Genomic DNA, 25,695 nt, shown 5'->3' with positions numbered 1-25,695 from the left:
TATACCCTCATATCATTTCAACTAACCCTACATCACTAACTCATAATCATAGAGACTTAAGCATAATTAATCAGTAAAATAGGTTTGGGAGTTTACAGGTCAAATATGTTATTATCCTGGTATGCAAAATTTGCTTCCACATTTTTCTCTTTTTCCTTCAGGGATGCTTGATAGAGATCAACTAAGTGTTTTGACGAACGACGGGTACGTGACCAATGCCCAGTCATTTCGCATTGGAAGCATTTCTTTTCAACACTTTGAACTTTTATCTTGTGGTGTTTTTCCTTTGTGATCATCATTTTGTGTGGTTCTTTTAAAATTTGAATGATTAGAATAACCACCACGAAAATAATAATTATTTCTTCCTTTGCCACAGTCAGGACCTCGACCATGGCCACGATTTTGACCACGATTATTAAAATTCACAGTATTCACTTCAGGAAATGTTGTCATTCCAGTTGGTCGAGATTCATAATTTTTCATTAATAACTCGTTATTTTGTTCGATCATGAGAAGACATGAAATTATTTCAGAATATTATTTAAAGCATTTCCCTCGATATTATTGTTGTAGGAACATATTCGAGACATGAAATATAGAAAATGTCTTCTCTAATATATTGATTTAAAATTTTGGAGTCTTAAGTCCATCTATTTACGACAAGTTTTAGGAAAAAAATTGTTTTCTGATGATCACATTTTTATGACATCCAAGTGTATTTTGGCATCAAGCACTAATGAAAAATAATTATTAGCATTAGTATCAAATGCTACAAATTCTAATTTTATAATATTTTTCATAGTAACACTATTACAAAATATTATATTTATATTAGAAATTTAATATATATCAAATTGTAAAATAACATTTAATTTATTAATTATAACGGAGAGAGAACCGACATATCTTTAGGACCTACTCTCAGCAAAAGAAATGGAAGAAACTCGTGCTGATAACGTATTATATAATTAGGGAGCACAACAGAACACGGATATGGAAAAAATATAATATAATAATAATATATAATATAAATAAATAACAAATTAATATAAATTAATAACTTAAATAAAACAAGTAAAATAAGAAATATAATAAAATAATGAGAAGAATAACTACATAAATAGTCTTTATAATAGTGTTTTTTTTCTTTTCCAAAATGGCTAAAATTTACAGACTTACTTTTTACGTCTCGACTCAATTACATTTAAGTCTTTTAGTCTAATTATTCGTATTGATTTGTAGAAAGAGAGTATTTAATGGTGGATTGTTTTTAATTGTCTTCTCTCTCCTCATAATCACATCTGAAAAAAGAAAAATTGTGTATTTACTCCATCATTCCTGAAATTCTTTTCCATTTTCTTTTATCACTAAAATCGAAATATTTAATTTAAAAAATAAGTCATTTGGGAAGAAATTTGAGAATTTAACAACCATTGAAAATAACTTTTCAAATATATTTTAATCGATTTTTATCAAAAATGTTTAAATAAAAATGAGTACATATAAATACATTAGTTGGTATATATCAAAAAATATATATACATATTAATCTAAACTAAGTATATATGCAGAATTTCTTTCTTTACACAAATATATATATATATATATATATATATTCAAGGAAAATTACTTTAAATGACAAAATTGCTGAAAATATTTACAAAATATAGAAAAATTTCAAAATCTATAAATAATAGATACGAATAGAAACTAATAGACTTTTATTAGTGTATGTGTCTATCAGTGTCACTGATAAATACTTATAGAAGTCTATCAATGTCTATAGTGTCTATCATTGATAGATTCTGAGATTTTGCTATATTTTGTAAATATTTTAGTTCATTTTTCTATATTTGAAAATAACCTAAAAACCAATATAGATAAAGAATATATGAATATATATGTAGGTATATACTAGTGGCAAATGTATATATGAAAAAATATACTTGTGCTAAGTATAGATATAAAGATGTATACTAGTTGGCAAGAGTTATATATGAAGATATATACATGTTATAAATGGTTGGTTCCAATGTAACTGTAAAAAAAGGGTGCAACATTTTGTATGAACAATGGTGAATAGTAAAATTAATTTTTTAAAATGGATAAGAAAAATCCAATTTAGAACCATCGAATATAGAAATGTATATAAGCGAGAGAGATTGGAGAAGAACGTCGAAAAGTAGTCTAACTTTCAACACTAATTAATCTAGAAAGTTCTTAAAATATCTACAAAATGATATGATGTATAGATTAGGATTTTTCGTAAATAAATATCACAAAAGTAATTAAGGATCAAGAAGTGTGTTGAAGAGAAATTGTAGAATTCCTTTAGATAAGGATAAAATCCAAGAAATATCTAGAATATTTGTAGAATCCAAGAATTATCTGAAAAGATCCGTTCACTAGGTCCATGGATAGATCTTATGCTTATAAATAGAAGGGGCATAGCCAATGAACCAACGAAAACCAATAAAGTTAGACAAATTTAGAGTGAAAAGTGAGGGAGTGAGTTTTAACGAACTCAAAAAGTATTTTTTCAAGAGTGTTTATCTTTATACCTTCTCAATAAAAGTTTCTTTGTTGCAAAGAGATTGTCTCTCTTCTTTTATGTCAATTTCTTCAACGAGTAGTAGTTTGAATATCGAAAAAATTTGGAAGCGGGGGAAATTTAAAAAAAAAAAAAAATCGAATCAAAGTTAGCTCAACTCAACTATCAGTAACCTGACATTTTTTCTAGAGGTTGAAGATTAGATCTCCATCCCAAAAATTATGTGATACCTAAAATCATGCCGTCTTACTAAAAATTGAAAATGGAAATATCTCATGTATTTTAAGTCATTTTTTGGATTTTATCAATTTTTCCTATTAAGTCTAATGTTAAAATGGAATTTATAAAATTAATCTACAATTAATTTTTGGAGTTAAAATAGGTGAACTTTCTAGTGTGTAACAAGGGTGTATAATGGTATTAAATTTGTCTAATATAATGATGTAAAAAATCGAATCTTTAGATATTTTTAAAAATATGATCTTGCAAGGGTCTATTTTGGGTAAATATTTCTTTTTAAGTAAAAATTACATTTTTAGTTCCCAAATTTTGAAGAATCTCCGTGTTTATTCATTAAGTTTTTAAAATATAATTTTTTAATCCTCCAATTTTTAAGAATATATGTATTTGGTCTCTAAATTTTAAAACTATATATTTTTAGTTCTTTAATTTTTTTTAAAATAGGTTTAAAAGATCTTTGCATTAACTTATTTTGTATTTTTTTTAAATTAGAAAAATATTTTTTTTAAAAAAATCTCTTTTCTCTATAATTATTACCTTCTAAACCTATTTTTAAAAATTCAAAGACTAAAAAAAGTACATTTTCAAAATTCAAAACTACTCAATTACCAAATGGTAACCTATTCTAAAAATTTTCGAGGCGAAAAATATTTGTTTTAAAAATTTATAGATCAGATGCACTTATTCTTCAAATTCGGGAACTTAAAAAAAAATATTCCTATTTGTGATGAGAATCACACTTAAGCCAACTAAGGAGATCCACATAAACTTAGCCCATTGAAACCTAATTAAGCCTCTTTTTCTCTAATCCTTGAAAGCAAAAGCCCATAAAGTGGTAATAATAACTAAACCTTTTTCAGAGAAAAAGAACATATAAAGGAGCAACTAACATTCAAATATTTAAAACTAAGAAAAAGAGTTATAAATTTATTAGAAAGAAAAAGAAAAAAAAAAAAAAGCTGGTTAGAAAGAAAAAGAAAATAAATAATTTGTTTTGAAAGACAATGTTCATATTTAAAATTCTTATAAAGAAAAATATTTGCTATTAAAGAGAAAAAAAAAATTAACTTTTAAAATGAACCAAAATGAGCATAGTTCAATTGGTATAAAATTTGTACTACCGAACTCCACTTTATAGATTCGATTCTCCCACGACACATATCATCAAATGAAAAAAAAAAACTTTTACAAATAGAAAAGTTCTAACATGAAAGGACATTTTGTTTTGGTTGAAAAATGTCAATGGTGATGAGAAATTATTGATGCAACCAAGAAAATTATCATAGGATGCAAGTACAAAAGTCATTACTATTATTCACCAAAACAAAACTTAAAAAAATAAATAAATAAGATAAGTTTAATTGCCTATAATATATGATGTGTATTGTACTATGTGCTAAATTATCAAACTTATTAAATAACTTTCAATTCATGTATCGAGATCGACAGATACATTGACCGAATAAAATTAAAAATTCGATTCGATAAGATTAGAGTTGCTCGGTCTTTAAACACGACGTGGTTTGGGAAGGTGGTGGAAGAAGATGTTGATGTAACAGTGAATTATCCTCTTTGTTGTATGAGATAGGGATATTGGATGATTGAGACCCATTCAAGTAAATGACATAGATTACCAATTGCATCACACCTAGAAGGAATCCAATCAAATTGGGTACCTACAAAGACAGTCATTCCATGACATTACTTGCAATTCAACAACAATATGAAAAGGGAAAATGATCAATTTTAATGTTGAGATTTAAGTTTAAATTAATATATTGATTTCAAAAGAAAGCAAGAAAGTTGTTAAATGATAGTTACGTTGAAGTCAAAATTAAAATATGTATCGATATGTTGATATATCCGTAAATCAAAGGACTCGACATCGATATATTAAGGATCAATCAATGTCTCCTATATCTTTTATAAATATCCAATAATAAATTTTTTTTGTATTTTTATTCATAACACTCCATCTATCAATAAATCTCTATTACGAAATAAATAAGTAAAACCATCAATGAATAGTCAATTGACTTGGCCACTTATTGAAGTTGAAAGTCATTTTAAGTTAAAGTCAAAAATATTATATTGCAAGTTTAGTCTACGAATTAAACTTTTAAATTTGTATCAGATAGATTTAGTTTTAAAAAGTGTCTAATGTGTTTTTAACTTTCAATTATGTACCCACTAGGTCCGATCCTTAAATTTCTTTTTTTAAAACATGTTTAATAAACCTTTAAACCTTCGATTTTGTGTCTACTACATACATAAAAGGTATGGAGTATGTCAATCATCTATTAAAAGAAAACACAAAATTCAAAATCCAATTACCTATTAGGCACTTGTTTAAAAAGTTTAGGGATATATTGAACCCAAAATTGGAAATCTAGGTTCCTATAAGACACTTTTTAAAATTTGTGGACCACATAGACATAAATATACAAGTTTAAAAGCTAAATTATTTATTCAACCACTAATAAGTGATATACATTTACCAAAATGTCAAATGTTCAAATTCTTCCACAGCTCAACGTATTGGTGCATTCAAAAAAAAAGTTGTGATATAACAATGCAAAAAATCAAACCTAAAATATTAGCAGATATAACACAATGCAAAAAAAAATATTACAAATATAGCAAAATTTAGATATAACTTTCGGAGTCTATCAACGATAGAGTTAGACTGTATCGCTAATAGAAGTCTATAAGCATAAAGTCTGTCACTACGACCGATTGCAATTATCTAAAGTTATCACTTTTTTTTTTGTCGTCGTTAATTTCATAATAGCATGCAAGACGAACGAAATATACTATATGACGAATATCAATACAAAGATGCTAAAAATAATCTAGGTTATCAACAAAAGTATATTGATATGGATAAGAACATGGTTATGAATAATCTAGTTAGGGTTATCAAACATTTAAAGGGGACATAACATAATAACTTTATGAATGAAAATGAATGAAAGTATGAAAAGAGAGAGAGAATGAAAACTTACTCCAATGAAGGGATCTTTAACAAGAACAGCATAGAAAGCCCAAACTCCAGAGTTCAAAAATATGCACAAAGTAAGAAGGAAAGGCATATACTCCACACTTTTTGTTCTCACCACTTTCCTCTGTATTGTAATAATATTAATAATTATTATTAAAAAAATGTATTTTATGTGATTAAAAAGTCAATTCAAATAAAAAAAAAATCAAATAATTATTGAACGGAGTAGAATCGAGAAAGTTTTACTGACCGCTATTCCAAGAGGTGAACCACAATTCATAATGTTAAGAGCAGCACAAATAAATCTAATGACACTAATTCGAGAATTCCCATGTAACATCAAATACGATGCCAAAATTGTTCCTCCCATAAATCCAACATAAAAAATTGCCACTAGAGTTGCAGTTCTAACCTACAAATGTGTCAAACATAATTAGTAACTAACGATGACGGCAACGACATTAACAAATCAATACTATCATAATTTAAGAACAAAAAAAATACTTTTTGAAAACTCGTGAATCAAAATGCACATATTCTTCCAAACTCGAGAACTAAAAAAGTATATTTTAAAAACTCTGGAACAAAACTCGCAAATTATTCAAAACTGGGAGGCTAAATAGGTTTATTCTACGATTAAAAAAATAATATTTTTCTAGTCCTCCAGTTCTGAAAACATATGTGTGGTTGATCCCTGAATTTTTAAAATATATCTCTTTAGTATCATTGAGTTGTTATTCCAGAAAAATACTTGTCTATTAGCTGGATTGTATTATTGTACCCATTTTTTGCAGCCCAACAACACGTAAAACAATTTGTTGGCTTTATTTTTTGTTGTACAACTATCTTAGCGGTAAAAAATGGAAGCAATTTAGCTAGCAAACAAGTATTGCTCTTTCTTCTAAATTTTCAACAGTCAAAATACATAAAAATGTTATGTAATCGGCAATTAAAGAATACAAAAAACGTAAAAAGAAAAATCAACACACAGATATATGTGGTTCACTAACGGTGTATTAGTTAAGTCCATGGAGTAAATGAAGAAAATATTACTAGAGAGAATGTTTTCTGAATATACCAAACTGCGCCTCTAGAGTTAGAAAATTTATATAGTGTACTACTCTAAACACTAAGACTATAATCGTAAATAACTACAAATAAATAAATACGCTAAATACGAATTCTAAATAGGTTTTGGGGGCGTTGGCCTCAAACCTCCACCCGAGGTGTGCCACCCTAGGACCTTGACTTGCTAACCGAGCAGGAGACCCTCGTACTTGGTTGTTCGAAGCGCCAACAAACAAATTTAAGATATTCCAACAAAAATGTACAGTTAAGGGTTAGGATGTCGAAATCCAAATTCAATGTAAGGAAAATACGTAATGACGAGAAACGAGTCTCGATGACGAGTAAGGACGTACTTTGATGTTTGGAGGTGAAAATAGAAGGAAGATGGTGAGGTAACAAAAATGAAGGGAAACTCCAAAGATATTGACAGTGACAACAAGAAAGCCATCAGGCTTAATTAGGCCATAATAAGCCCACAAAGAAGCAGAGAGGAAAGTTGAAATATAAGGAATACTATCAAATTCTTCTGTTGATCTTTTCTTCAACACTCTCCAAAATGTTTTTCTGCACAAAAATCATAACATATGACCCATCGAATATAATTCATCTATCTTTAAAACAAAATTGGAGAAAAAAAATATATTCATTTAGTTGTTTTTATTTTGATTTTTTTTTCTTTCACTTGTATCAATTTGTTTGATATTTGTCTTAGTTATTAAACACCCTTATATTGTTTTTCAAATTTAAAAAGGACCTTTTTAAATATAAAAAGTATTTAAAAATATTTACAATTTATAGCAAAATGAATTTTTGAAATTTTTTTTGCTATTAAGTGTAAATAGTTTAAAATAGAGCTTTGAAGAAATTTGTGTTAGCTTATTAAAAAAAATTACCAAAATACGAGCGAAAATTTGACGATGGAACTTACAAAGGAGAAAGAAAGAACAATACTGAGATGATGTTTCCTGTAAGAAGAAAAAGACAATATTAGCCCTTTGAGATGCATAAAATGAAGAAGGAATTATAAATCAATGGATTGAAAGGAAAATTATGGGGTTTTTTTTTTTTACCTATCACTCCAACAAAGATAGGAAGAGCCTCCATGTTGAGAGAAAAAGAGAGAGAGTGATTGAAAAAGAAGCTATAAGTTGAGTCTTTATATATATCATTTAATTTGGCTTTGAATGTAAATGAAACCATTAGTCACATATTTTTTTATTTTGAATTCAATTTTACACAAAGTAGATATTTTTCTTCATATATAATTTTATATTTTCTCATTGCCAACTCAATCCTTGCAAAGTCTATTAAATGTAAGAGAGAGAGAGAGATTTGAGTTGGGCTCTTTAATTATAATAACATTTTTATAAAGTTATAGTCCAAAATTTCCTTTCTTACCCATATAAACATGTCATTTATTTATCTATTTATTTACTTATAAAATAGAAGCAACAAAAATAAGCCCATTCATGAAGGATGATCTTCAATCTAAATATTTAAAGTTTGGTTTATGTTGCATGTCTATGCCTAATAAGATCGTGAATAATAGAATTACAATTCCATTAATGGAAAGAGAATTTCAGAATGAGACCTCTTTGATAGAAAGTTCGAATATCATCAACAAAAATTTGGACTTCATTATTATAGTTGAGAAATGAGGAACTTTTCCATATAGATTGTTTTTTTTTTTACAAACATTGACAAAGGATTCAAGGTACATGTATGACATGTCAAGTGTTCGCTTACTAGAAGGACTAAATTTTTGTTAAATAATTATTGAGAAATTAAGGAACTTGTTTGGTTTAACTTTAAAAAAATTGTTTTATAAAAGTCATTTTCATAACACTTTTGATATTTTTTTTTAAAAAAATGTCTAAAATAAGAACACTAATGTGTTTGGCAATTCTTTCTCAAAAAATTTTTTATTACAAGTTTATTCGGCTTGTTACATATAAAAAATATTTTTATTAACGTCAAATTACTATAAATGACAACTAAAAAATATTGCCAACTAATAATTTTAAATAAAGGTTGCTAAAATTAGTCATTACCAGAGTAGGTGAAGGTGGTTGTTGGAGTTGGCAAGTGATGGTGGCTAGAGGTGACTGTTGGCGGTGGTGGCTAGAGTTGGCTGACGACTGCGGCTGGAGTTGACTAGTGACTGCGGCGATGGTCGGCGAAGGTGGTGGTGACCGACTAGCGAAGGGTGATGGTAGCCAGCAACATAGTGGAAGTGAGGTAAATGACTTTTGGGGCATTTTGGTAATTTTAAGAAGTATACAAATTAGAGAGAAATTAACTATTAAACACTTAAAAGTCATTTTTCTAAAAGTTGATTTCAAGTGTTTATTTTAAACTAACTTATTTTATAAATTAATTGTTTCAAAATCTATTTTGAGTGGTTGTCATACGCTTAAATTTTTTCGAAATGACTTATTTTTTAAATTACTTGAAAAAATATTCCAAACACATCCTTAACTTTATAAACTCATTTTTTCAAAAGCTATTTTGAGTATTTGTCATTGAATCTTTTCCAAAATGACTTATTTTATAAATTAAGCACCTAAAAAGGTATTTCAAACACGCCCTCACAAAGACAAAAATAGCCAATTGACATCGAGTATGTATTAAGAACTTCGAAATCATAGGTTCATCCTCTCACTCCACAATGTAAAAAAAAAAAAAAAGACATAGTATTTTAAACCTTGTAAAAATATATATAGTTTTTTAAATTAAAACATGTGAGGTGCGAGAATTAAATCTCTATTTAACTTCGAAGTTGACAAGCATAGTTCAATTGACACCAAAAAAAATGTCTAATTCGAATCTCCCATCCCCATTGTACTAAAATAAATAAATAAATCTCAAAGTCGATAATATAACTCTTACGACAGTTAAGCTATACTCACTTTAGCATAAATCAAAGGAATAATTTAATAACTTTTCCTTTTTTATATATCTAGCACTATATGATTTTATTAAGTATTAGGTATTTTATCAAAGATCCATGAGATTTGCATATCATACCATATTCAAACTAAAAATTAAAATATTTTTTCCCCACATTGTTTTTGTAAACTAAAAATCTTCAAACTAAATAAGCCAACATCTAGATGTTCAAATATATTTTTATGTTATGTAGATACATTATTGATGTTGCCTACTAAACAATTAAGCTCTGACCCAAGGGAATGATAAGAAAGCTTTTTCTTTTTTAAAAACAAAATAATAATAATAATAATAATAATAATAAAGCAATAAATTCCATGTGAGTTCTCTTTTCAATTTGAGCAAATTTCAACTTGTATCAAATAATTGCTTTAGCTCATTGGGAAGTCCAATGAATCTTTTTGTTGGGAGTTAAATACAAATTTTGTCAATAAATTTTATTAACTTTTTCTTATGTAGTTTTTAAAGTTTAAAACGATATGTATTTGCCCTGCACTCTTTGACGTATCAAATTCTTCTAATAAATCATAACACTGTATTTTTCATGTAATTGCTTGTATGTTTTTCCATTTGACGTTTATTCCATCGTGCGCATAAAAATTAAAAGCTCGGATTCATTTTGATTGACTTAAGAAAAAAATATTTTTCAAATAATTCAATTTTATTTAAACACTTTTAATATTAAAAAAAATTAAAATACACTTGAAAAACTATTTTGAGTGGTTACCAAACATTCCATTTTTTTCTAAAATGACTTATTTTTTAAATTAAACACTTGAAAATATATTCTAAATACACCAGGTTCATAAATTTGATCGATCTTTTTAGTGGCTACATAATGTGTAGTTTAACTTTATAGTTATTACATTGAAAATTTTAATGGAATGAAACTTGAGTTTATTACGTTATCTAATTAGCAAGGTGAAAACATCATACCTTTCAAAAAATGGTTGAAGAAATGAGATGTTAAGATGATACAATCGGCCAACATAATCATAACTTGACGATAATTGACATTTATACCATCTCTTAAAGTTGAAAATTTCAATAGTATAGTCCGTTTGTACTAAAAAAAAAGAATAATAGAGCCAAATATGTTGGGGGTTGAATGTACCTCCATTAATGATTCCATTGAATAACACCCTAAAGCACTTATGAAGCACTATTTGAGAAAGCACTTATGAAGTATTTTTACGTTTAAAAAACACCCTAAAAATTCCTTGAAGAGTTTAAACCAATTATATTTCTTTTATTACATAAAACCAGAGATTAATATAATTTTTTAATGGAACACTTTTTACTACAAAGTTTTTTCCTTTTTGTTTTCTTTGCTAAAAACATACTCAACATACCGATGTCAATATCCAAATAAGAACTTCTTTTATCATATTAACAAGAAGGGTAATCGTCTGGAAAAAAAAACAAACAAACAAACCAATAGAAAGAATAAAAAAGATTAGAGAAGAGAAAAAAAAACAATTTTCATCCTAAATTTTTAATTAACTACTCTAAACTTAGTTAAATAATGTCATTTTTATCATCTATTTAATTTCTCCTCATTTGGCCAGTAATTGTAACAAACAAAAAATATTTAAAAGATCCATAACCTCGCTAATTTCGATAATGTCAAATTTTACACAAATTCAAATTTGTAATGCAACGATTAACAATTGTATAATTTTGCCAACTCTCACGAACTTTAACCCATGTATGTGTGTGTATGTAACGTTATTTTAAATATATATATATATATATTATAACCATATGAAAAAGGTTGCTTTTAACAAAATTTCAAACAAAAACTTATCCAAGAGGAAGAATTGTGACATTTTTTTGAGTTTAAAGTTAGACATCAAGTTTGTGAATACAAAAACTTTCCCTTAAAATAACCACCCTAGAAAGTGTTTGACAAGTAATCTTCTTGTTTAGAATTTAGAAAGATAACGCATCCAAGCTTGGCTTTTTTTTTCATTTTATTTTTTTCACAAAAATCAGTACTTGTTCAAAATATCAAGATTTTAATTTTATAAAAATATCGACGTCAATAGAAATTCTGGGACACTTTATAAAAATTGTTGGAAATTGTTCTAATTAATTAATGAAACTTTGATTGTGACTTATTTAGACTATAAGTAATCATTTTTAATCATCATTTCTATAAACATAAGGCAACATTTAGATGTATATTCTAAATTTTATGTAAATATCAATCTATGAGTAAAATTTAAAAATGAAATAAGAAAATGTTATATAAAGTTCAGGAATATTTTGAAGTAAAATACTAAAAATGAAACTTTTGGATGGTACGATAAACAAAACCTCAATTCCATTTTGAAGTGAAATGATACAAATATTTAATGAAAAATTTTGAATGAGATTAAAAATAAATATAGGTTCTTTTTTATAATTTCAATTTCAATTTCTTTGAAAATAAAAATTTTGGATTGATAATAAAGTTGGAAAGTAGAAAAAAAAAATAACACATTGAAAATGCTCCATCCTTATCGAAAATGACATTAACGTGTGAAACTATACAACCATAAAACTAAAAAACTTACTAAATTAATGTAACTAATTCCTCTAAAAAAATCAAAATTTTGTCAAAATAGGGGAAAAACGAAATTTCCCCCTACCAAAATTTCGAGGCCTTCGAAATTTTCCACCATGACCATTATAAGCAACATTATTCCAAATCAAACCAACCAAATTGACCAAATAGATAATCCACAAAGTTAGACACCAATTAATCCTCTTTTTTTAATTTGAAGATATATCAAGCCAAAAAAAAATCACAATCTAAATAATTCTACTAGTGATCTCATACAACAATCAACTTAATCCTATAACATGTAGATGTCAAAAAAAAAAAAAAAAAACCCTAATATTTCAACGTCTAAGAATCGGTATCTCATTTTCTTATAGTACTGCGACATTCTTCTGCATGTAATGATCATTAGGTCAACCCATAGCGGTTAAATAAAAACCCGTAAAAGAATTGAATGAGCCTTTCATTATGTTCTAATCTAAGATTTTTATTTAACAAAGATATTAAGGAATGAAAGTTTGTAAATGTTATACAAGCCTAAATCTTTCATGAGTCAGCCATGAGGAGGGTGATAATATGATTCCCTTGATGATCATTGATTAAGCTGCAGTTTGACTCTGTAATCCAACCTGGGAATATATAGATGTAAATTGAAAGCCATTCCCTTGCTGCAATTATATAATATATTTCAAATCCAGAGAGAGAAATTCAGTAATATTTTTCAAACACTCATTCCATTGCTAAGCACGAAGCCATGTGGAGATTTAGTTGGATCCAACAATGCACGAGACTCGCCACAGAGGGGTTTTTTTTCCTTTTTTGAAGGGGAAAAAAAAAAGGTTAACGGGCAAAAAAAATAATAATAAAAAATAAGATTATCAACTTAGAAGTTTAGCCTTTGAACTCTCGGATATGTGTCTATTTCATCCTTGGACTTTAAAAAGTGTCACATATATAAGCCTACAATCACCTATTTGAAAACTATTTGATTTTTTATTTTTAGTTTTCGAAAATTAAATCTATTTCCTTTTAAAAACAAAAACGAGTTTTTTAAAAACTACGGTTCCATTTGATGACCATTTAGTTTTTTTTTATTTTGAGTTCTAAAAATTAAGTCTATAAACACTTTTTTCCATCTCTGAATTTTTTATTTTGTTATTTATTTTCTACTAATATTTTCAAAAACCAAACCAAGTTTTGAAAATTATATATATTATATAATTTTTAAAAACTTATTTTTGTTTTTAGAATTTGACCAACATTCAACTCTTTTACTTAAGAAATAAAAAAATGGGCTTAATGTTTAAAAACCAAAAACAAAAAATCAAATGGTTACCAGAAGGGACTTAAGGTTTTTGGAGCATTGGTAAATAGTAGATAACAAAGCAAAAAATTTAGAGGTAGAAATGATGTTTATAGACTTAATTTTCAAAAATTAAAAACAAATAACGAAATGATTATCAAACAGGTCTTAGCTTTCAAATTTGAAAAAAAACTAAAGTGAGAAATTTAAGTTCTGTTTGACAAATATTTGGTCTTTGATTTTAGATATTGGAAAATGAAGCTTATAAATACTTCCTCCGGACATAAGTCTTTTTGTTTCATTATGCAATTTCTCCCAATGTTTTTCAAAAATAAAGCTAAAATTAAATTAACAATTTAGTCATGAACATTCAAGTTAGTTCAAGTTTGTTTGGTCTCTGAACGTAAGAGTTAGTAGGTCATTAAATTTTTTTTTTTTTTTTTTTTTTGACTCTCCAAGACATCTACCCGTTGAATACTGAAGAAAGAACAAAGTCTTCTAAGTTTGCAAAAAGATGAAATAATTGGCTTACTTAGTATGAAGGGAGAGTAGGTTTGAGAGAAGATTTAGAATTCATCAACAACTTTGATGCCAGCTCCTTTGTCCCATTCCTCAGGGGCAGCCACATCAGCCATAATCTTCTCCTGACCGCGCCAAAGAATCTGGAGCCAACTTGCCAAATTATAAATTATAATTTATAGCTATAAGCAACACCACATGTGCATCGTTTTATAACCATGGATTGAAATATCTATTGATAGGTTCACTGATATTAAAGATTAATCGAAAATAATAATAAATAAATAAATTTCACCATTTTTCTTTTGACAATATGTGAGAAGGGGGAATCAAACCTAGGGTTGGTAATTGGGGCCAGGACGGGACGAGGGAGGATTCCCCATCCCCGTCCCCACGGGGGTATTTCCCCCATCCCCGCTCCTATCCCCACCAATTGAAGGCAGGGACAGAGACGGAGATTCTGCCAGGGAAACGAGTTTCTTGGGGAACCCATCCCCGTTGTTCTTTTTTAAAAATATATATATATTAATTATATATAATTATATAAATATTTTGTAAATTATATATTTTTAGGGTATATATATATTTATATATATATATATTTCATAGACTGAATAAATTATCAGTATATAAATTATGAGTTAATTTATATATAAGTCTCTGTGATTATGAGTTAGCGATGTAGGGTTTGTAAAATTATCATATATATAAATTATCGAGATCGGGAACGAGGCAGGGATACCCTCCTCGGTCTTAGAACCCCCGGTTTGACCCCCATCTCTGATCAAACTAGGGATTTCCCACCCCGATCAGGGCGGGGACTCGATCCCTCAGGGATTTTTGTCAACCCTAATCAAACCTTTAGCTTTAAGATTGATAATATAAAGCATTATGTCAGTTAAACTATGCTTATTTAAGCAAATCTCATTGATTTGTTCCAATATGAATATAGATACTAATAAGAAGACTTGTTACTTTATTTGAAACTACTTAATTATCCGACTTTGTTTGATAACTATTTAGGCCCTATTTGGTAATCATTTTGTTTTTGAAAATTAAGCCTATGAACACTACCCCACCTCCAAATTTCTTCATTTGTTGTCTACTTTCCACCAATGGTTTAAAAAACCAAACCAAAATTTGAGAATAAAAAAAATAACTTTCAAAAAGTTGTTTTTGTTTTTGAAATTTGGCTAAGAACTCAACCATTGTACTAAAGAATTACGTAAATTATTGTAAGAAATGTGGATAAAATAGGCTTAATTTTCAAAAACAAAAACAAAAAACCAAATGGTTACCAATCGGAGTCTTAGATTTTGGTTTTTGGTTTTTAGTTTTTAGTTTTTTATTTTTAAAAAATAAGCTTATTTTCTCTCAATTTCTTACCAGAGTTTTTCATCTTTCTTTAGTAAAAGAATTGAATTCTTAGTCAAATTCTAAAAACAAAAACAAGTTTTTTTTAACTTTTTTTTTAGTTTTTGAAGCTTGACTTGGTTTTTTAAAATATTAGTAGAAACTAGATAACAACACTAGAAATTTAAAGATGAAAGTGTTTATAGGCTTAATTTTCAAAAACTAACAATCAAAAACCAAATGGTTATCCAACGAGACTTAATTTAAATCATTTATATAAAGTTTTTGTTTACGTAAATATTCATCGATATCAATATTTTATCAATATATCTATAAAAATGAAGTATCAATATCGCCGTTGATATTTTAGTCCTTGATTATACTCATTACCCAAAAGAAAATCTGTGCATTAATTTACCTTGTCAATAACTCCAAATTCTTTGGCTTTAGTCGCGTCCATGTAGAATGGTCTTTGCATCACATTCGATACTGTCTCTATTGGCTGAAAATATTAAAATTGTATGATGAATTATACGGTATGTCATGAGTTCATAAAAAGACTAGAGAAATAAACGTTGCCTGGGCTTACATTTCCAGTGTGCTTTGCTAGGAGTTTCACTAGTGTGTCCCTGTTTGTTATCACCTGAAAGACAAGATGAAATATATAAATCTCAACTTGTTTCCATGTAGAGAGGGGGAAAACTGAGGGATGAGAAAAACAAACTTTCCCTTCTAAATTTTTGGGAATAGGATTCAAAAATTTTCAGAATGAGATGCAAATCTACCATATATTCATTCACTCTAATACGAGTGTTCATGGCCCGATTCAGTAAGACTTTTGTATATATACCAAACTGAAGTGCAAATATTCAATGCAGTTCAATTTTTGGATATATCAGTTCAGTTTTATACAATTTTATTTTTTTTAACAAAAAAAAAAGAAACATTTCATTGGTAAATGAAATCAGGGTAACCCAAACACCCAAAAGTGCTTACAGAAGAGAAGTCAAATTGTTGACTAAAAAATATAAACAATAGTGAGAAAAGGGAGTTTTGCTTTACACCAAGAAAAGCAGTGGACAATACAAATTCCATTAAACAGTTAAAAGAGGAAGAAGAATCACCAAAAGGCCGCTTCTTCCTTTCACCTCGCAGACACCAAAAGAAATACTGTATAATATAAATGTTTTGGTTTTATACTATATAATATATGTTTTATGCATATATTATAAACATTTTGGTTTTGTTCTGGATTCAATTTTCAAAGAATCAAAACCGAACCGAAAATTTCAATTTCCTTTTAATTTTAAACCGAACCGGCGCTTCAGTAAAACCTGAATTTTTGGTTCGATTCTGTCATTCAGTTTGGTTTGAACGGTTTTCGTGTTCGCCCCTACACCCTATGTATGAAGATGCAAAAACCGTGAACAAAAGATTTTCTAATTATGATTACTTGAGTGAGATTTTGGAATAGAAATCTCTTTTTCACTTCTCGCATCGAAGTGGTAAGAGCTCCAGCGAAAATCAGTGACGTAGAAACTGAGTTTACTTAAAAATATATTATCAAGTTATAGAAAGATCTTGACCTCTTTTGCACGAATAAGAACATCACTAGCAGGCATCAAACCAGATGAAGGGACACGGGGCTGCTGTATCATCGCTGGAAATGAATTCAAGGGAAAGTTTGATTATTCCTTGTGACCAAATACCCAGGTCAAAAACAAATATTAACGTGCCAAGTGCATCAAACCTTTGGCGTGTGGCATCATAAAACGTTTGCCTTCACTTCCTGCAGCAAGCAATAGACAAGCTTGACCAATGGCAGCTCCAACCGCCACTGTGTGTATCTGTATGAGATATTTGGTTTCATGTTTTATAAAAGCAAAGAGGATCAAAAATTCACAAAATTAGTGAGACGTTCAAACAACAAAGCATAATTATTTCACACTCTGCCTACATTAAAGAAAATATTTTCTTTCGATCTTATTTAACAAAATTATCCAGATTACTGAAGCAAAAGAGGTCAATCCGCATGTCATTTCTCAGGTCAGTTGTTGCACATACAACACTAGAAATTTCAAGTTCTTACCACTTCATGGAAACAGTGCCACTGACCACAGGGTTCACACCCTCTACAGTGTTAACTTACGTCAAGATACCAATCAATGTTATTAACTAGTAATTCCAGACTCTACAATGCATCTAGTTATCATCTTGCCACTAAAAGGATAGTAAGAATGAAATGAATGGTTTGGACAAGAAACACACCTCATTTTTTAACTGCATCATAGCATCGTAGATAGCAAAACCTTCTGTCTCCATCCCTACCTGAATGTCAAATAGTTTAAGCATATTGAAAGAAGGATGACATCGAATACATGCCATTATATACCAAACAAGATATAATGCTACTCTTTCTAATTTTTCAATAAATCTATAAAGAGCATTATAAATTTATCAAGTGATTGGTTTCAAAGGTAAACTGGTATAAGATATTGTAAGGCCTGTTTGACATAAGTTTCATTCTCATTTTTTTATGTTTTTGAAAATGAGGGGAATATAAAATACAAGAAAAAGGTTTCTGGCAGCCAAAATTTGAAAATCATTTTGGAGTTGAGTAATGGGACATAACACAACCTTTTTTCAAGGAAAAACTAAAGATCATTTACATGTTTGGATTTTCCATTTTCAGAGTCATCAAAAACCTTACATTGTTCAGAAAAGAGAATTTCAACATGATTTTACGTATATCTCCCAGTCTTGGACAAACACATGCAGCATCGTGAAACCCACCCATACTGATAGTAATGCGGTACAAGTCATTCCCGAAATACGGTAGTACCCATTTCCACCATCATACTAACAAGCCAGCTCGTCAACTTGACCTATCTCTCTCCATTACCATACTTTGCAATATTCATCTAAGCCATCCATATTTCTTCAAACCCACTTTCCTGTATTGAAATAGTGAGCTAGCTACTGGAAGACCCATCCCCTCTGTGTTAATACTTGACAATCATGTGAAAGATTTATATCTTTTCAGGATCAGATCTCACAACATTGTGAAATACTCATCACCTCACGTAACCCTACTGGCAGAGATTGTGAAAGACTCATCCCCTTCTCCATCTCCATCTCCATGCTATTGTTGATGGAGTGTACTTGGACAGGAAGAAAAATCTGTTCTATCATTGGCGTCCCGAGGTAGATGAACCCTTGTCCCTTCTTTTCATATTATTACTATAACTTTTCTGTTAGGTACTAATTGAAGTGAACTACCTGATTGACCATTCCATGGTTTATGTGGTGTATCCATTCTATGAAGTACTATGGCCATCCTAGTTACATGTCTTCTGATGACAAAGAATAGATTCACTCTCTTGCTACATAAATAATGAGCATGTTTTTATTATCAGTTTACTATTGTGGTAATTACCATGGAAATAAACAAATGTTCTTTAAGAAAGTATTCACTGAACACACTCAAGAATTACTGTTCTCAGAAATCTAACCCACACCCAATTTCAAAAATTTTGGATCAAGAAGCTAACTTAAAAATTACAATTAAACATATTTCTGGAAATGCAGAATCTAGTACAATGTTTTCAATCATTTATCTTGATTTTTTCTAATATAAAAATTGTGATTTCATTGAGAAAAAAATGAAAAAACACAGGGCGCATACAAAAAAACCAACTCCAAAAGGAGCCAAGCTAAAGACTGTGGCTCGGGCTCCAATCAAGCAAAAAAGATTCTAGCCAAGCTAAAGAAGAGGGCTACAATTTCATTTGGAGAGAAGAACTGTAGAGTATTTAGATGATTGTTTTTCTTGATTTTGAACAGAGACAAAATGAATGTTGAAGCATCTCAAACAAAAAGCCTTCTGGTCAAGACAAACAAGGTGATATTTGTTAAACCACTGCTGAAACCAAAAACTTACACAGATGGATTATGGTACATTAAATTGACATCAATACTTTAGCAGTCCTCATTGTGGGCTTTTGAAATTTTTTGTAAATACCTAACAAGTTCAAATCAATATTAATCGAGGAGGAAATAGTATTATAGGAGTTTAAACACAAAACCTCCTTCTCTGAAACTAGGTTAAATCACCACTAAATCTAAAAACTAAAGTTGAAAAGGAAAAAATTATGAACGGAATCGTATCAAATATGTAGTATTTACTCACAAAAGTATTACGTCGTTAGGAAAAAAGATCATATACTTCTACAGTCGAATCAGAAATAAAGCATTGGGTTGAACCCTTCTTTGGTGTCAATATAATAGTTCTGGTAAATTTAAACTTTTATCAACTTTTTAACAATGTTCAAGTCAACATATACATATAAAAGCAAGACTTATAGTCTGAATACAAACCCTGAAAACTCCCATGCTAGGCAGAAGATTTTACAAAGCAAGAAGATGTGCATGCTCTTAAGTCCTAACAGCTCAATTTCACTCATTTAATACTTTCATGTAGCTGAATAAATTCAAAGCTTACCGTTTCACCATCATCACGAGTTGTTCCTGTGGAATTTATGTAAAGATATATTGGTTCTTTTGGATCCATCCATTGCAAGTACATCAGTTCGGCAATGACTAGCTCCGTAACAGCTGGAACCAACTGAGAGTAGAAATAATTGAATGAAGAGGAATCAGACACTATAGTATTCTCTACGCAAGAAGCTGAAAACTTCTTTTGAAAGACAGAATCAAAAACTACTCATAACGTTGACACAGTAGTTTCTAAATCATTCAAAACCAATTATGCCTTCGGGGGAACAACCGTGTTACACATATATTGTGAATGCCTATTTCAGTTGGTCTTATGCAACTCAATGGGAAATAAATGGGAATCAGTATAACAAGAAAAGAGCACTTGGAAAAAAAAAATTGCCAAACTTCAAAATCAGTAGCTGGATGTAATCACAAAATCTGTTCTAATGTGATCACGGTACCAAAGCACCAACACAACTTAATTAACACTCAGTTCAACCAACAAGGATCCTGAAACAGCTCATTCCTGAACGAGAATTTCCTTCACTCTGTAGGTCTCTAAAGGTCTAAGATATGCGATTATCATGAGAAGCACCTTTCCAGCGTGCATTAGTTAGAAACGTTCTAATATTGTACAATTTCATAGAACATGCTTCATTTTTTCCTGCAATGAAACTAGTCGACATTGTGATATTGAAAAAAAGGTCGTAATTCCCCCTTTCTATTAGTTGAATAGTTCCTCGAGTAACAAGTTTAATCGTACAGCATCGGAGTAAACACTAATTCAAACACTTACAGGCATTCCGATGTAAACAATTCTTCCATGAAGTAACAGAGACGGCAAGTCCGGCGGTGGCCTCCTCGGCCTATGCTCATTGTAGGAAACTGATCTTTCGACCTTATCCAATAAGAAAATCACCAAACTCACAACATTAGCTACCTAACAAAACTTGATTAAAATAAAACTCCCTTTTCTTACGGAAATTCATATAAATACAAGCCAGAACAACAAAGTAATAGGAAAGTAAGCGAGGCGAGGGACAGCCAACTTACTTGTGCAGGTGCAGCCATGAGTTGAGGAGCATCAAAAATATCCAAATAAGGAGGAGAATCAGAATTTTTAGGGCGGTTTAGCAACGTTTCAGGTGAGGTTGAAGCTACTGAAGCGAGCTTCGAAAGAAATGGATCCTTCGGGTTTATTGGAGGCAGAGGAATTTTAGCTTTGCTTGTACCGTTTGTGCAGGAAATGGTTCTGAAATTGATGCCTCTAGGAAGAGAAGATGACGAAGATGGAGCCGCCATAGCCATGGGTTTCTGCAAGGTAACGGCCATGGGGAGCTTCATCCCAGTGGCCATTTTTCTTCGATTTTTAGCTTCGTCTCGAGTTCTCAGAGACGTGAGAAATGTAAGGAGTAGAATTACAGTCTGATTCGTAGAGGAGAAATGTTCGATTGGGCCGACTTTTGGGCCGAACTGTATGAGAGGCCCAATTACTTGGAATTTTGGTATAGATGGCCTCTAACACGTAAATGAAATTTGACCCAGTTTTTGAAAATATTAGTTTTTTAACCTCGCTTTTAGGTAAAATTACTGAACTGACCAATGAAATACGTATGTAGGCCTTTCTTCTTTCGCTTCTTGCTTCTAGGCTTCTCTTTAATTAGATTTTAAAAAACAAAAAAAAAAAAAAAAAGTTATATATCGAGGAAGAAGAAAGAAGCATACACTTGATTAAAAATATTAATTTCACATAGTATCGACATAAGCAAAATGTCAAAATTCATTGGTTTTTAAACTTGGGATTAATTTTCAGGTTTAGGTTAGGGCCCTCTGTACACTTTTCCCCAATTATTTTGATATAAACTATAGTGTGATATATACCGCTAAACATAACAATAAATTAGTGAATAAATTATAATAATGAAAACCGACTTGAAGTATTTACAATAATGAATGACGAGAATTGAGAATAGGAGAGTGAAAGTTTCGTGACAAATCCCCAACTCACACCATTCACTATAAATATGGTCCAAACAAATTTTAGTGGTTGGGTTTTTAAAAAAATGTGTTCTGACTCATCGTATTTATCCCATTAACCAAAAAAATCAACTATATAAACTTTAATGATAGTGTCTATTCGCCAACCTAAGTATCTCAATTGATTAAGACATTACATATTTGACAAATATATATATATATATATTAGAAATTCAAATTTCTCAAACATATCACAAAAGAAAAATTATGGTCTATTTTAGAGGAGTTAATGCTGACTTTTGAAAACAAAAATAATGATCTTTCAGCTCTTTTAAAAGAAAACCTATTGGATATTGTATCTAAAAAGAAGTGTTTATTTTTTTATATAATTTTGTAAACTATTTCAGTTATTAAAAGTTTTAAAATAGTGTATTTAGTGACTGGAAATCGTTTTTCCCACTAAATTTTAACCAAACACTATCATTTTGGAATAAAAATATGCCTTTAGTCAGGGTTGCTAATAATAATTCATTTTTAAGGGTCAACCCAACCCAATCCAACCTAACCCATAATTTTTGGGTTGGGTCGGGATTGGGTCACCGGTTATTTATTTATTTATTTTAATTTTGAACTTTAAATTTTTTTTCATTACTTCTCGTTTTATTGAACAATTTGATTTTTGTAGGTTAATAAACTTTGTATTTACAAAAGTGAACTAATTCTAAATATATTACCCATTAATAAAATTTTAGTAATAAGAAACATGTAATATTGTAATCTATGTGAAATTTTAACATTTACATTAAAATACAACCACCATAAATTCAATATAAACTTCAAGAAACTTCCACAAATAATTAAATTCAAAAATTCAAGTTCAAGGTCTCTACTCAAAATATTCCAGTCTACATTCAAAATAGAAACAAAAGGTCAAAGTTTAATAATAACTAGTGGCCTATTACATAAAATTCCAAGTTCAATAATAACGAGCACCAATGCACCATGAGGCATGACGAATGACTTGAGTGAGTTTTCTTCTACATCTTTACCCTTTGGTCTTTTCACTCCTCATTCTCAATACCTGAAAAAATGACGAATGCATTAAACCAAGAAGATCATTTATAAGTAATAATAATATTTGATCTTATGGTAGTAAAACTTACCAATAAAATCATCATTGAGATGATGGGCTCTCTACAAAACAAATCATGCAAAATTAAATATATTAATTATTTGAGCATAATACATGTTAGATATATATAATAAATAATTTAGATATGTACAAAAATAATTCATTTAATTACCTGACTCAATATTTTCATACAGTCTCTAACTCTCCAAGTTGTGGATGGAGATCTAGTAACATTGCCATCACAAATCCAATTGTATGTACATATCAAGGCCTCCACGAGTTGTTTTGATCGGAAGCGGCAACTGACTGGCGAGGGGAGCGTCGAGGGTTTCGTTTCTTTTCTTCAACTTTCGAACTCGAGTCAAACGAAACTTTGTGTCTCTGCCTTGTGGACAAAACAATTTATGTATTGTTATATATATATATAATATCTCTCAAGTCTCCTCTGTCTCACCGTGGTCCGTGACCGTCTCTCTCACTCTCACCAGTCAACAATAACATGCGCACGCAACACGCGCTCTTTTCTCCATATATATATATATAGTCTGTCTCTTATACACATCTAGATGTGTATAAGAGACAGGACTCGACCCGGATTTAATATTTTTTTAAAATTTTTTAACCCAATCCAATCCAAAATAAAAAACCTAACCCAACTCAATCCAACCCTTATATTTTGAGTTTAGTAGTCCGAGTTGGTCGGATTATCAGATTTTTTGCACCGCTACTTTTAGTTCTCTATAAATAATTTAGGGGGGAAAAATATGCCACACAAAATATTTTTCTTAGAATTAATATTTAATTACATTCTTGAACTTCCCATTTTGAATTCTAACAAAAATTTAACATGACTACTTATTCTTCATTGGTTAATCATTTATGTTTTTTTTAATTAAATATATATATTATCAATTTTTTACAATGATTTTCATCTCTCTGGAATACAATAATAGAATTATTTGTCAAATTCAAAAAATAAAACTATATATTTTTTTATATTTATTTTCAAAAGTTGGTTTGGTTTTTTATAACATTGGTAAAAAATAGATAACTAAACAAGAAATAATTTAATTTTTAAAAACAAAAAACCAAAATTCAAATGGCTACTAAACGAGGTATTCGTTTTCTGTTTTTGGTTTTTTAGAATTAAGTCTATTTCCTCTCAATTTCTTATAATAATTTTCATATTTTTTAAGTACGGGTTGAATTATTAGCCAAATTTTAAGAACAATAATGAATTTTTAAATATTACTTTTTTAGTTTTCAAGAGTGCTCTAGTTTTTTAAAACATCGGTAAAAAAAAAAAGGACTCAAAATAGAAATTTAAAGAAGAAATGAGTATTTATAAATTTAATTTGAAAAAATAAAATAAAATAGAAAACCAATCGAGTCTTAAGATATAGTAACAATATGGTGATTTGACAAGACTAAACAATAAAGCAGTATCATAAAAGAGTAGATGACCTAGCTAGTTAACATAAAGATGGACAAACAATTAAATTTGATCAGCCATATCCACATAATATATTTTTAAACCAACCAAAATTTATGGTCCCCTACCATTATTTCATTAGTTAACATTAGAATCTATTTCAAGCAACATAATTCGTTTACGCCTTACATATCTATGTCTAGTTGAATAAATATTTTAAATCACGAGTAATAAATACCAATGTAACCATTTCTACTTAAATAATAACAATTAACAATAATAAGAATAATTATTTTAAATGATAAAATTGTTTTAAATATTTTTAAAGGATAAATGTGGTATTTTATTATATTTATAAATAAATTGACTTATTTTTCTATATTTGAAAACAATAACAATAATAATAATTAAATCTACGTTTAAATATAATAAACTAATTATGTGCTAGATTTTAAATAGACTCGCTTGTTTGATAAAATCTTAGATCTCGTTTAATAATCATTTAGTTGAAAACTATGCTTGTTTTCTCGAGATTTATTAGGCCCCGCTGGATAATTATTTGTTTTTTTTTTTAAAAAAAAAGTGTCTTTCATTCAATTTTTTTATCATAGTTTTCATAATTTATATGAAAATGTATAATTTTCTAGTCAAGTTTCAAATACAAAAATAAGTTTTTAAAAACTTTTTTTAGTTTTCAAATTTTGGTAAGATTTAGATAACAAAACATATAAATCAACAGATGAAAACGATTTCTATAGGTTTAATTTTCAAAAACCAAAAATAAAATAATTATAATTAATCATGATTTCATCTAATTTCTTAAGTAAACAATTAAATTATTATACAAATTCTAAAAACAAAAACTATTTTTTTTTCTTTAGATTTTGACTCAACAAGATAAATAAATATATGCAACTTGTGTTTCCTGCGATCAAACCACTGTCAAATTGAGCCCCGGCTTTCTCAAAATAAAATTAAAAGAAAAAAAAAGTTAAAAACTAAATAATTGCAAATATACAATGAAGCAAGTGAAATACAATGTTTTCAAGTTCCGTAATTAAAACTGAATTTAGTTCGTTAAAAAAAAATGGTAAGAAAGGAAGGAAAAAATGGAAATTTCTTTTGAGG

General features: G+C 29.0%; 2 protein-coding genes across 3 annotated transcripts; both read right to left on the bottom strand.

Moving 5' to 3' along the window:
* Nucleotides 1–4,281: 4,281 nt before the first annotated feature.
* Nucleotides 4,282–7,964, bottom strand: LOC120079254 (bidirectional sugar transporter SWEET16-like). The gene is made up of 6 exons (XM_039033412.1): nucleotides 7,931–7,964; nucleotides 7,789–7,825; nucleotides 7,214–7,424; nucleotides 6,043–6,204; nucleotides 5,797–5,916; nucleotides 4,282–4,467 (listed from the first exon to the last, which is right to left on the bottom strand). Exons 1-6 carry the CDS (start codon nucleotides 7,962–7,964, stop codon nucleotides 4,282–4,284), a joined length of 750 nt encoding a protein of 249 aa, XP_038889340.1.
* A 4,832-nt stretch (nucleotides 7,965–12,796) lies between these two features.
* On the bottom strand, nucleotides 12,797–21,440 carry LOC120080030 (ATP-dependent Clp protease proteolytic subunit-related protein 3, chloroplastic). Of its 2 annotated transcripts, none has more exons than XM_039034563.1 (10): nucleotides 21,080–21,440; nucleotides 20,823–20,924; nucleotides 20,031–20,153; nucleotides 17,798–17,857; nucleotides 17,280–17,376; nucleotides 17,116–17,189; nucleotides 16,119–16,172; nucleotides 15,948–16,031; nucleotides 14,190–14,319; nucleotides 12,797–13,168 (listed from the first exon to the last, which is right to left on the bottom strand). In XM_039034563.1, the coding sequence occupies exons 1-9, from the start codon at nucleotides 21,380–21,382 to the stop codon at nucleotides 14,224–14,226; spliced, it is 993 nt and encodes a 330-aa protein (XP_038890491.1). In that variant the 5' UTR covers nucleotides 21,383–21,440; the 3' UTR covers nucleotides 12,797–13,168; nucleotides 14,190–14,223. The 2 variants fall into 2 exon arrangements, with proteins under 2 accessions (XP_038890491.1, XP_038890492.1); XM_039034564.1 differs by having other exon boundaries at nucleotides 12,797–12,983.
* Between the last annotated feature and the right edge of the window lie 4,255 nt (nucleotides 21,441–25,695).

Source organism: Benincasa hispida, chromosome 6 (assembly GCF_009727055.1).
Source record: "Benincasa hispida cultivar B227 chromosome 6, ASM972705v1, whole genome shotgun sequence".
Classification (NCBI taxonomy): Eukaryota; Viridiplantae; Streptophyta; class Magnoliopsida; order Cucurbitales; family Cucurbitaceae; genus Benincasa; species Benincasa hispida.
The sequence above is the reverse complement of the archived record's forward strand: the minus strand, read 5'-3'. Positions and strand labels throughout refer to the sequence as shown.